Source organism: Nannobrachium achirus (genome assembly GCF_963921795.1).
Source record: "Nannobrachium achirus genome assembly, chromosome: 13".
Classification (NCBI taxonomy): Eukaryota; Metazoa; Chordata; class Actinopteri; order Myctophiformes; family Myctophidae; genus Nannobrachium; species Nannobrachium achirus.
In genome coordinates this window covers 23,586,410-23,600,787 of record NC_137833.1, presented here as the reverse complement: position 1 = coordinate 23,600,787, position 14,378 = coordinate 23,586,410, and the positions used below count along the sequence as shown (strand labels likewise).

General features: G+C 40.8%; 1 protein-coding gene across 1 annotated transcript; it reads left to right on the top strand.

Moving 5' to 3' along the window:
• The first annotated feature begins 129 nt into the window (after positions 1–129).
• Positions 130–13,256, top strand: LOC308297639 (ras-related protein ORAB-1-like). The gene is made up of 6 exons (XM_080741153.1): positions 130–553; positions 7,024–7,096; positions 9,496–9,591; positions 10,911–11,006; positions 11,267–11,398; positions 12,040–13,256. The coding sequence occupies exons 1-6, from the start codon at positions 540–542 to the stop codon at positions 12,238–12,240; spliced, it is 612 nt and encodes a 203-aa protein (XP_080597279.1). The 5' UTR covers positions 130–539; the 3' UTR covers positions 12,241–13,256.
• Positions 13,257–14,378: the final 1,122 nt, after the last annotated feature.

Genomic DNA, 14,378 nt, shown 5'->3' with positions numbered 1-14,378 from the left:
GAAAGGTTGAGAATCACTGGCCATGCCATGCATGATGCAGTGTGTACCACTGGCTGTACTCTGGGGTAGCCTACTGACTCCTATTTGCCACGTCTCACTAAATGACGTCATCCTATTCCTTCCCTGGGCTTGACAGCGGCTTGCACTGTCTCACACACTATTGCAGACACAGACAAGACAGTGATCTACCCCCCCATTAGTCCTTAACGATATCCAACGTGGGTCACAACGCACGGCATCGGTAGATACGGACGTTTGGCTACCGATATAATAGCTGTCAACCTCGACGCGTTCCACTTCCACCCCCCTTGTTTTGTTTCTCAGTCGGGCTAGTAGCCAGCTATAGCTAATGTTAGCTATTTCCTGGTTGGAGTTGCAGCCATTTTGGGTTTTTTAACTGAGAAGAAGCTGGTAGGTAGGTGGGCTAGCCCTGGTTCTTCTTTGGGGACCGTGTTTTATTATTTGAAGCCAGGGGGAAGACATTTAAAAGGACTTGACATTTTTACGAGGCCGGGATCTGACTGTACGACGAGGCGAAGATGAATCCCGAATAGTAAGTATAACCGCTATCATTAATACCTCCACATCATCATCATCATCATCATCATGTTGTCCATGTCTGATAACTGCTGCTAGCTGGCTAACCGCTAGTTAGCTTTGTTTGCTATCAAATTAGCTTTAGCTGACTCACTTCACGCTAGCCGTGGAGCTAACAGGAGGTAATGTCAGCTGACGTTAGCCTTCTGTCTGCCGGTGCTACTCTAATCTAGCCAGTGCCACCACACACATTCCTCACATTTCATCACGATTTAAGTGCACTTCAAAGGTGCTTAAAGTTGAGCTTAGTTAACCAGTGATAGCCTGAGTGTCTACACTGTTTATAGCCAGCTGTTAGTGGGTCACTGACAGTGTCTCTTGTCTTTGACTTTAACCACTCTTTTCGTTTTGATGCAACATGACATGGAAGTGTTTCTCATTACACTTCAAATGTGACCGTGGCGTGAATCTCGATTTAATGTTGACTTGTCAATTGTCAATGTTTGAGCCATAGGTGTAATTATCAATCTCTTGTAGTTTAATGTTGCTTGGTTTTCTTTTGCTGACTTGACATTAAGACAGGCAGTAGAGGCATTCGGTTTCATCTTGGATCCTTTCTTTGGTTTAGTTCCTCGAAAAAGGTGTAACTATAATAGCTAGACAACATAGCTGGTGATGACCTACTTGGTATTGCAATGTTTTTGCTAAATAATTAGATCACTACTCCCTGGAACCTGTTGCTGTTTGCCATAGTAGAGAGTGGGTTCCATTTACAGCACACTAGCAACCACCAGTGTTAAGTGGACAAAAACGAATGTATTATGTTGTTGATTTGTTTACATCCATGTAGACTGGTTCTGTACATTTTATTTAAGTTCCTATTAACTTTAGAGTCAAATAGAATAGTAACTTGTTGAACAAACCACCCCCATCTCTACTAGATGTCTTAGTCATGTGTTGGTCACATGCCATATGACAAGCCTGCTGTTTCACCACAGTGATGTTGAGTAACTCATTAGCTGTTGCCAAGGCTCCCTTTCTCTTTACTGTCTCCATTCACAAATTAAGTTGGGTCGAATTTCTCCCAGGTAGAATATGTCTCAGGTGGAATTGTGTGGATTAGGTTTGCACCTGTTGCATAGCCATTCAAATAACTTTCTGATCACCATTAAAATAACAATACATTTATTACATTTGTACATTTTTTTTTTACTAATGACATACATTCAGAACCCAGGATGTGTTATGCTCTATATCTCTTTCAACCACTTGAACCCTAGTATCCCTATTCTGGGGGGGAACATTTGGCATAAATGGACAATCTATAATCTAACAACATGCAAAGCGTTTGGTGTCTAGGGACAAAAGTGTAAGTAGTATAATAAGTATAGAGGGCTTAAGTTGCTCTTGGATTGTGACTCTTAAGTTGGAACATCTCACAACTCTTTCTCAAGCCACTGTTTCTAAAAACACTATGCTGAATTTATAATTCAGCTATAACACTCACATGTCCACTGTCCAGTCTCTACTACTTAAACTATAGCTGTAGCCATAAATTATAACTACCAGGAGATGTTGCTAATATTCGGACGTTATGTCTCTCCTGGAGTTATAAGGCAGAGTCATATGGCTCTCGCTGGTTGAGCCCCAACGTCCACATTCGGCTCAAAAGATGTACAAATCAATACGTTGCTCACCGCATCGTCGAAACAGCTTTATAACTACCGGTGAGCCCACTCGTTGGCATGTGTTAGTCCATATGTTTCTAATGAATTAATGTTTACTCAAACTTCTCAGAGTCTCATCGCTTTCCTTGTTTTTGAACTGCTTGGGTAAAAATGGCCGAACATATCACATGACGTTGATCGCCGTTGCGATTCGCTCATACTAGGACATGACGTTTTTGTATGCGGAAGTATTCCAACGTTCTGTAGTTCTGAAGCATTCTGAAGGCGGACGAGGAAACGCGAGTCTCGGAGAAGTTTGAGTAAACATTAATTTATTAGAAATATATGGACTAACACATGCCAACGAGTGGGCTCACCGGTAGATATAAAGCTGTTTCGACGATGCGGTGAGCAACTTATTGATTTGTACATGATTTGAGCCGAATGTGGACGTTGGGGCTCAACCAGCGAGAGCCATATGACTCTGCCTTATAACTCCAGGAGAGACATAACATCCGAATATTAGCGACATCTCCTGGTAGTTATAATTTATGGCTACTATAGCTGTAACCTCACAGGCAATTGGAGGTCAGAGACTTTGACCTCTTTATTGATAATAAAACATGTAAAATTACATACATTGTCACATGCCACCATTATCAAAAAGAGAGACGCAGAAAAGCCAGTATCGTATTACCCTTGCGGTCCTTTCAGATGTATGTGCAAATTGTGTTGCATTGCGTGATGTGTATGTGTTTAATTGCGCTTGAGTTCACGCACCCACGGCGCCAAAATTGTCCTTCTGTATGTCAGGGAAAAAGTGTAGTGCTTCCACACTAGGGGCCGGGGTAGCCGGGTAGGGATTTGGTACCTGAGAAATACTGGTGTGTGTGTGTGTGGGGGTGGGTGTGCATATACAAAACATTGATCAAAAACAATATGAATACCTGAAGAAGAATTCTACAAGTACTGTATAAACAAGACACCAGGCTAGACAAAGAAACCATACATTACAATAAATTTAGACCAGGTCTCCAGTACGGGGGGCTCTCTCCATTCCGACATGTCGCCACTCCGACATTGACTTCTTATTGTCGTAGTGGCGACACTTCCATAGAGGTTATGTTTAGGGTTAGGGTAAGAGATAGGGTTAGTGTCGGAAAGGAGACATGTCGGAATGGAGACATGTAACCCTACAGTACACCCAGACTCTGCTCCGTGCTCTGTTTGGGGCCAAGACATCATCTGTCTCCTTGACTGATGAATTGTCTTATTTACATGCGTTACAATTTACAATGTAGGCATTTAGCAGGCAACTACTTAAAAGATCTCAATGGCATATTCATAATTCCTTTTATAATTCCTAATTTAATCGGAATACCATAGCAGCATAGTGGATGGATAGAAAGACAAAGCTGTGTTTGGGGAATGGTAGTAAGCATTGGGAGCTCCTCTTCTCTTTTCCTACTTCGGTACTTTACTACTTCTCAGAATCCTCCTGAGCAATGTGTAGCCAGACTGGCTTGCACAGGGATGGCCATTGTCCAAGGCTTAACGAAGAGGGCATGACTGGATTTTATTACAATGGGAAAGGGGGGAAGATTGTGAATTCTGGGAGGCAGGAAACAACCCAGGCTCAGCTAACACTTGATGCTAGAGGTGCACAATGACGCTTTTTCCTCTGTCCATACCATTTTGTTGTTCCCGAAATTTGAGTAGTGATGGACACAGGACCAATTCAGTTCAGTTTCTTTTGCCTTGATAGACATAAACTATTATTTTGGGATTTTAACTGATATAAACGGTATAAAGGCACAAATGAGCTTTAAGCATCAGCCTTTGACTTTTCAATCAACCAGAAATAAATGTTGGATTACAGTGTGTAATGTTTCGTGATACTGTACCGTGATACAGGATTGAAATAAACAATCTAAATCTGAAAGGGCTTGAGATCTAAATAACTATTTATTTGTTGCAGAGATTGTACATGTTAGTTAGTGATATGTGGAAAATGCCAGAAATGTAATTGGTTCTGATTGCATTTCATATACAGTATTTAGATTTTTTTTTTGTGAGGAACTTATTTGTCACTGTTGCCCAATCCTACCATATCAGTGTAACTGATGCAGGGGTTGACACTAAGGCCTCAGAGGCACTTGCTTGTCGGGCAAGTACAGGTCATGTTCTACTTGCCCAAAGGTCATGCCCACTTGCCGGTCATGCCCACTTGCCTGAAAAGTAAATAGTCCATTATTAGATGATAGGTAAGATATTTTAATTACCGCTCAATTTAACACTTATTTCTTTACTTTCTGGGGCTGTGCGATAAAATGTCATACCTCGATACCTCCAAATCCCTAGATAGCTATGATTGAATATGTTATGGTTTCACACTTATTTTATATTTTTAAGTGTAGCAACAGACAGTGTAGCAACAGTACAGCACGTTATAGGTAAACGGTGCTCTTATTTTACATTCCACAGACCAGAAGACAGAGCACGCTGGCCACGTTCAGGTCTTTAGACCGATATCTTGTGTTGTGTTTATAGACTGTTGCGCCCCCTCTCAAATGATCAGTCTCTCCTTCCTGCAGCCTAATATTTCTGACAAAAGTCAGGGGACTGCACTCATCTTTTGTCTTAACTTGGTTTAATGTTTATTACGCTTGACTAAATGTTAAAAGAACAGTGAGGTTGGGAACTTGGGATAATTCCTCAAGGAAAACTCGGGTTAGGACTTCCTGGATTACTCGTAGTACTCGTGGGAGCATTCGCATGTCACTCATATTCATCCAAGCGGAACTGTAGGTGGACTGGAATTGCAATGTAGGGTACACACTACTGTACCCAAAAAGTGTTGGTCTGTTGGTTAAACCGGTTGAGCCTTGGTTTGTGAGCCTTGCTTTGGAATGTGCCGTTAGAATGTAGAATGCAGTAATGTCAATACTACACAATACTGTGTGAGTTCATGTCAATGGGGTAAACATGCCAGAATGCTGCTATGGTTCTTAATGTGCAGGTTAGTAGCAGGCACTAGGCACGGCAGCATATAAGGCAAGTTTGAGCTCATATTTCAGGCAGCCCACAGTTCCACAACTTTTCCTGTCCTCCACATTTTGACTGTGTGTATAACATGTACTGTGCATCACATGTATCTGTGTGTGTACTGTGTGTAGTTTGAGCAACATACTCATATATTTTAACCAGATCTTAAAATGAGTTCCAGAAAGCGGACTCAATCAACAATGACAACTCGACCAGCTCATAAAACATACATCAGGCTGATAGGACCTCTGTAAATCATACCTCGGATTGGCCATGGCTGAATGGGTAGAGAGGCCACCTAGGAATCGTTTATTGTGATAAAAAACACTCACAATAAGTGAGTGTGGAGATGTAATTTAGCGTGATTTTGTCCTCCGTCATGCACAGGGATCAGTTCACCTTTTATTTGCGGAGCTGCATATCCGGTACCACTTAAACCCTCTATAATCTGTAAAATGTACTTATAATATACGTACTTGATACAGTCTTTTTTCACTCTCTATCAAATGTCTTTGCCAAAAAAATAGCAGATCTTCGTCGTTGATATCATTCGAAAGGGGTGCTTATCTTCCAAAACAAGTATTCTGGTGCTGTGCAGAATGTATGGCTTAAAAATTACAGTGTTGTACATCCTAATCCTAACCATAAGGAGCAGTGGGCAGCCATTCCCTGGCAACCAGCCAGGGACCAGTTGCAGGAGCATATAACTGTATGTCATATTGTGTTTTGATAAACATGTATGGACAGAACATGCATACTCCACACAGAACCCATCGAACCCATGATCTTCTTGAAGCAATGCAACACTAACCACTCACCCACCATAGCAGTTGCATGTGGAAGGAAATATTTCATTTTATTCAGGACCCTTACATTTTTCCCCCCTAATCTTTTCGCCTATTCCTCCTACTTCTGTTAGTTTCATACAACTAATCACATGAGCTCCTCCTGGCTCCCCGCCACTGACCTGCACTTCCTTGTGGAAATGTTGCTGAGCTCAGCACAGCATTCTCAATGTCCTGAAAGTTGCGGTTGTTGGTCAGATATATACTCCTCCTCACCATATCCAAGTCAGACTATGATGAATGTTTTCAGGCAGCTAGCTGATATCTTAAACTAAGGAAGGAATCAGCTGTGCTTGTATGATTATGTTCTCATTTCTTATACTGTACATTCTTGTGTGTCTTATATTATCAGCATTGTTAAGAACACAAGTAAGCATTACAACAAATGTTTGCTTTGTGGGTACCTAACTACTGCTTTGAAAATACTTTTGAAATGTCTCATATATTATATAGAGCAAAAGAGGGTTGAGGGGGGGCTTCTCAATGGCAGGTGAATCACCTTTTAGCTGCCGTTCTAACCCTAACCCAGAGAGACTTGACAACTGAACAAGGGCTTCAGTCAGTGTATTGTGGTCAGGGATATATTGATTGGACATGTTTTCTAACTGCTAGGCATCTATGCCATACAAACTGACACAAGAATAGAACGTTTAAGTGTCATGGCAGATACTTGGGACCTAAAGTGCAGGATGAACCCTCTCCTGATGTGACTTTGGCCGACAGCACTTCCATGAGTTTAAACAACACTGATATGAATGAACTCACACAGAGAAACACATTCCTCCCTGCTATGCAAGACAACCACCACAACAAATATGCTAAGATACAGAATCCAAATGATTGAAATCTTATACTTTTGTCATAATTTGTAAAAATAATTTTAACCAACCATAGTTTAATGGTCTGATTCTCCCTCTCTCTCTCTACAGTGACTATTTATTCAAGCTGCTCCTCATTGGTGACTCTGGCGTTGGAAAATCTTGCCTTCTACTCCGATTTGCAGTAAGTCTGGCTATAACACAGCAGAATGTGCTATGTACTAAGGCTGGGCAATATATCGAAAAATTATCGATATCGAGGTATCAACATGCAAGGTATTCATATCAATGAAGACTGCTTGAAATGAGGTATTGGTGTATGTGTAAAATTAATTAACAGACACATTATGCAAGCACGTAGCACATGTAAAAAAGTCTGTAACAAGGTGTGGTTATTTCAGTAAAACCTACCTAACCGTTCTTTGTGTACTGTGTACTGTGCAGTGTGCATGCATGGATATGCTATTCATTATCAGGGTTAGGCAGGCAGTGTACCTAAAGTAGAAAAACACTAAAAACGATATAATGCAATGGTTTTTAGTAATATCTTTATCGAGGTATTCAACAACGTTATCGAATATCGCAGGTTTTCCTAATATCGCCCAGCCTTACTATGTACAGTGCCTTGCAAAAGTATTCACCCCCCTTCACTTTTTTCACATTTTGTTATGTTACAGGCATATTCAAGAAAATTGTAAATTACCTTTTTGCTCAGAATTCTACACACAATGTTGCTTAATGACAAAACGAAAAAGGTCTTTTAGAAAGGTTTGCAAATGTGTTAAAAAGTACAAAATCACACGTGCATAAGTATTCACACCCTTTACTTAATACTTTATTGAAGCACCTCTGGCAGCAATTAGAGCCTCAATTCTTCTTGACTATGATGCTACAACTTGGCAAACCTATTTTGTGGCAGTTTCTCGCATTCTTCTTTTCAGATCCTCTCAAGCTGCACCAGGTTGCTTCTGTGCACAGCCATTTTCATATTTCTCCAGAGATGGGGGTCTGGGTGGGCCACTCCAGGCAGGACATTCACAAACTGAGCGCTCTGGATCAGGTTTTCATCATGAATCTCTCTGTAATTTGCTGCATCAACTTTTCAATTGATCCTGACTAGTCCCACAGTTCCTGCTACTGAAGAATATTCCCATAGCATGATGCTGCGACCACAATGCTTTCCTGTTTGGATGGTGTTGCCCATTTGATGATACACCTGGATTTCAGGTCAAAAAGTTCAATCTTCGTTTCAACAGACCAGATAATTTTCTAGGTTCCTTTTTGCAAACTCCAAATAGGCTGTCATGTGCCTTTACTGAAGACTGGCTTCCATCTGGCTACTCTACCATGAAGGCCTGATTGGTCTTGTGCAGCAGAGATGGTTGTCCTTCTGGAAGGTTCTACCATCTCCTCAGAGGAACACTGGAGCACTGTCAGAGTGACCATTGGGTCTTTGGTCACCTCCCTGACCAAGACCCATCTCCCCCAATTGCTCAGTTTGACCAGGTGACCAGCTCTAGGATGAGTCCTGGTTGTTCCAATCAGCTCAGTGGCCTTGTGGTTAGATTGTCCGCCCTGAGACTGGGAGGTCGGGGGTTCAATTCCCCGGCCGGGTCATACCAAAGACTATAAAAATGGGACCCAATGCCTCCCTGCTTGGCACTCAGCATCAAGGGTTGGATTGGGGGGTTGATCACCACCAAGGGGGGTCCAGGGACCACAGATGAAAATTAGCCTACGGCTGGCTAACTCTGGCTCATTTACATTGAAGTGAAAACTGACATGTCCATTAATGAGCACGGTCCCTGTCAAATAAAACAAACTTTCAACTTTCAACTTTCATGAATGATGGAGACCACTGTGTTTTTTGGGACCTTCAATGCTGCGGAAGGTTTTTGGTAACTTTCCCCAGATCTGTGCCCCAATACAATCCTGTCTCAGAGGTCTACAGACATTTCCTTTGACTTCATGCCACGGCTTGGTTTGTGCTCCGACATGTTAACTGTAGGACCTTATAGAGACGTGTGTGCGTTTCTAAATGAACTCAAATCAATTACATTTACCATAGGCTGACTGTAAAGTTATAGAAACATCTCAAGGATGATCATTTGGAACAGGATGCACCTCAGCTCAATTTTGAGTGTCATGGCAAAGGGTGTGAATACTTATGCTTATGTGATTTTTTATTTTTTCCTTTTGTTAATACATTTGCAAAAACATCTAAAAAAAAGTTTTTATTTTGTCATGGGGAATAGTGTAGAGAATTTTGACAAAAAAAATAATTTAATGTCATTTTGAATAAGGCTGTAACATAACAGTGTCAAAAAAGTAAAGGGGTGAATACTTTTGCGTGGCACTGTAGACTACTTACTATCATCTAGTTCATTTCTTAAACCAATGAGCCCTCTAGTTATTGGTCATTGAGTGGCCTGCTTAGAGATTTCATGAAAGATAAGATTGACCATTGTCACTGATGAGCTGTTGCCCTCAAAGGAAGTAAAGGCAAGCAGGAAGTATTTGTAGGATGTCTGAGCAATCTTTTACTCTCTGGTTTTCTCTTCCTGTCCCCTCTCCCTCCCCCAGGATGACACGTACACAGAAAGCTACATTAGCACTATCGGTGTGGACTTCAAAATACGAACCATAGAATTAGATGGAAAGACCATCAAACTTCAGATCGTAAGTAAACACACACACACACACACGCATAGGGCTGTCGCGATTAGGAATTTCTGCAGACGATTAATCGTCATACAAAATAATCGCGATTGATGAATATATCGTCTTTTTTTTATGCCACTATGATAGTAGGCTATGAGCTTTGATAATACTCATACTGTACACCTTAATGAAGAAGAGCAATTTAATTGCTTTTTGAACATCAGTTCAGTGGTGTAAAGTAACTATTAAGTACATTTACTTGCAAACTTTAGCCCTATTTTATACTGTGGCTATTTGAAATATAGCCGATCTACAAGCTCACGTCGTGTTGCATCGCGATGCGAAAATAGACGATCTACAAGCTCATAATGCGTTGCATTGTGAAAATAGCCGACAACTGCAAAAATAGCTGACAACTGAAAATAGCGACAATAGCCGATAATGTTTATCACAATCCAACATCTATACTCTAGTCGCCATCTGTGTGTGATCATCATCATCATCCCCTCCACAGCAGAGTTGTAGCGCTAAGCTAAATTGCAGTAAAGGCATTGACTCCAGTCCTCTGTGTTGAAACGAAAGTGAAAGCCGTTTTCTGTATGTATCAAAAGGAATATAGTCCCAGGATGTGTATGGTACATGTGTCTGTTCCGAGCGTCTGGAAAAATTAATTGATCGGATCGGTTGAAACAAACCTTTTAAGCATGTTTAGTTAGCCAGCCAGCCTGCCTGTGTGACTGCAGTGCTTGCTGTGTTGCTGTTGACTGACTGAGGAGGAGCGGGGACGCACATGCGTTCAACAAAGAGGAGGAGGCGCATTCAAGAATGCAAGTGTTGACATGAGGTTTAAGAATGGTTTTATTGTCAAAACCCACTACTTTTTTAATTAAATTGGATAATTGACAATAATCGCGAATATGAAAAATAATCGAACTTGAGAAATAATCGCGAATATGAAAAATAATCGCGAATAGACGATTATGTATTATGTACACACACACACACACACACACACACACTTGTTATGACTTTTTGTGTTTGGCTTTGCTTTATTCCAGTGGCAGTTTGCTTATGGATAGGTTTTTGTGAGTGGACAATAATAACATGTTTATTAGCTTATCGTTACAAACGGTAACCTACTGCCAAAATGGTATTAAAGCTGTCATGTTGAGTACCCAGGCTTTATTATTTTGCACTTGGAATAAACCAGAATAAAGTCAGTCGAAATATGATTAAAATGTGGATTAGATTTGTGTTTCTCTCTGCTTTGTGCTGCACGTTCAAAGTACAACATCTATCTGAAAAAAACAATGTTTCTCATGTTTGTGTGTTGGTAGTGGGACACAGCGGGTCAGGAGAGGTTTCGTACGATCACATCCAGCTACTACAGAGGCGCTCACGGTATCATCGTAGTGTACGATGTCACAGACCAGGTCAGTACAGCACCACCAACATCACATTGCTTGGTCATCTGAAGGCTTTAAATACATGCATTCTATTCAATGGATGCAAATGCAATTATAATGTAATTTTGACCAAAAAATAAATAGAACCACCAGCAACATCTGTTTTTCAGAAGACATTTTTAGAACAGCCACTCAGATCATAATGGCTTATGTCAGTGGATTAAACCAGTATGCTTCTTTAAGACATGACATGTTTTGTGTGTGTTTCTGCATCCACTTTGACTCAGGAGTCTTTCAACAATGTCAAACAGTGGCTACAAGAAATCGACCGCTATGCCAGTGAAAATGTCAACAAGCTGTTGGTGGGGAATAAATGTGACCTGACAACAAAGAAGGTGGTGGATTACACAACAGCTAAGGTAAAGGCCCTGAGCAGGTTGGCCCAGAGAAGTGCCCTGTCTAGTGTCTATACACAGTACAGTCTGGTGCTGGTCGATTTGTACTCTTTCAGAGATAAATTAGCACACTTCACCCACTTAAGCCCTGCTTAAAGCACACCTTTGTTTTTTTACAACAAGGGTTCATATTTTAGATTGTAATTAGAGAAAAGAAAAGATGAGTGTTAAAATGTTTTCATTCTTTTAGCGATTTTAGTGTTTTGATTTCAGTGGGTGGGGGCATGCGTACAAGTGGCTAAATATGTCTTTTTAGACACAATAAGCCGGCAATTTCTTTGTTACTATTTATACCAGCCCCCATAAGTCACATCTGCCCATGAAGGATTGTGATGCATCTTGGGAATGCGCTTATTGAGTCATGGGGGGGCATGCATGCCAATCAAAATCGTTAAAATCACTAAAACGACAGAAAAACATTTTAACACTCATCTTTTCTTTAATGACTATCTAAAATATGAACCCTTTTTGTAAAAAAAAACAAATTTGTTCTTTAACTTTATTCTGCGTTGTCTGACCCAACCCAGGCTCTTCTCTCCTTTACTCTTGTCTTAGTTGGACAACACGAACACCCACTCACTTTACCTCTTCCTTCCTCTCCTCAGGAGTTTGCAGACTCCCTGGGCATCCCGTTCTTGGAAACCAGTGCCAAGAATGCCACCAATGTGGAGCAGGCCTTCATGACCATGGCTGCTGAGATCAAGAAGAGGATGGGCCCCGGGGCCACGGCAGGTGGCAACGAGAAGTCCAATGTTAAGATCACCCCTGGAACCACCGTCAAGCCTTCTTCCGGAGGTTGCTGCTGAACACTCAGACCCGCCCCCTCCCCATAGGCTCATCAACTTTAGCCCTTTTTGAGGACCGATCAGCCTCTCCACCTCAAGCACTCTCATCTCCAACCCCTCCCAAACAAAGGCCCAACTGCAGCGGAGAGAGAGACCGAAGAGAGGGGACAAAGTGATACTGAACATGTATGTATGTGAGTGTGTTAGTAAAACAAGAAAAAAAGAAAAACAAGAAAATGAAGTTGCCTGTATTTGTACTGTACATACTGTAGCCACACTACCAAAACAATAGATTTCCCTGGTAAAGTAATTGATCACAAAAAATATGATCACCTCATTCATTAACTCCGCCCTCTATCTATCTGGAGGTCTTGCAGTGTTTCGAACCATTATGCCCCGCCCCAAAAGACGGAGACAGTGGATTTAGATTGGTTCCCCTTGTTAAACAGTCCTGTATGCAGGTGAATGACAACTGTGTGCGTGCGTGTGTGTGTGAGAGTGAGAGAGTGGTGTGAAGATGTGTCTATTTCACTGCATTCCTACAGCAGGGTTGATATATGACCTGAATTTGTTATGTTTGTATGTACGTACCACTTTTATTTGGGTTTTTATTTTGATTTTGTTTCCCTGTTCCTTAAGGGTTAGTTTTGCTGTTTGTATCAGCATGTTTAGGTCTGTCCCATTTTTATTTTATTTGTATTTCTTTTCTTGCCAACTCCTGCACAACAGTGTGTCACTGTCCAGCATTAAAATAGTGGAAAGAATATATATGTACATATACATTATGTATATATATATATAAATATATAAATGTAAAATCTGATTTGTCTGTTATGTAGTGATCTCAATTCATTATCGGGGTCTTGGTCTTATTTCTGCATTCAATGTGTGGCTGAAGACAACTGTCAGTTTGTTGCGGAACATGTAACATTTAAACTGAAAGAATAAATATTGTACTACCAGACCTATAAACCAGAAAGACCAGTCTGCAATTCTTGGTGAGATACGTGAAAGAAAAAGTTTTTATTTATTCTACATTTATGGCAAATGTACTGTGCCAGTATCTTACAGTAGGGTCTGTATGACAATTGGCCAGTATGCTTGTGTAATCTCAGTACAGAATTGCGCATATATATTTGCAAACACTATGTTCTCTCTTTTTTTTCATAATAAAGGTGTTTGAATTCAGCTTAAAAGGAATCCTGGGACTGTTTCTCCGCTACTGTTTTCCCAGTTCAATGTTTGCTATATGGATGAGCATACAAGGAGAACAGAAGTCTCATGTGGTTGTGTTGCACTGAATGAGAAGGTCAAGTTGTTATAACATGCCAACACCACCCATTTTGCTGTTAGCCTCAATCTGTAGTGTCACCCTGAAAAGTACATGAGCAGCCTGGTTTCTAGTTGAGCCTGTTTTGAGTTTAACAAGCCAGCAGAATATCACAGGAGATCCTGTGAATCTCCAGCCTCTGAACGTAGAGAGAGGGATTAATAATAGAGTTCTCTGGTCTATATATATAAATTGTGATTAATAAACATAAGTAAATATGCCCATTATTGTGTTAATGGAAATGTGTTTATTACTTGAAGGCCACCGGCCTACTCGGGGTCCAAGCAATTTGGGAATGAAAATTGGAAATGCCCCACTCGGTTAGGCAATACCCACCTGCTGACTACCCATTGTCAGAATACCCGTTGTACACGTCTGTGTTCTGTGTATGAACTGGCATTTATTTATTTTTATTAAGAAATATACACATTTGTGCTGATAAGGCAAACATTACCATATCAGAAAAAAAACATCTCACTTCAATACAAGGCAGATGAAAACATCAATTATGAAAAGCAAACACTGCTAAAGCAGATTTAAATTAATACAAAAACCCATCACAGCTCCAGACAAACTAACTACAAAGAGACAATTCCTGAACACTTCCTCAAAAGCCACCTAGCTCAGGTTTTAAGCTACATTGGACAAGCAAGTTTTAAAAGTAAATGTTTTCCCCTGAGATGGAGTGTCCTTTCCTGGTAATTCCTGCAAGATTGTGTGAGAAATCATTTTAAATGAATACCAACCTGACCATGTCATGTGATTGGATACCACTGATCTAGGGTTCTGAACAAGACAAGCCTTTGAAAGATAATTTGTTTAAACTTGT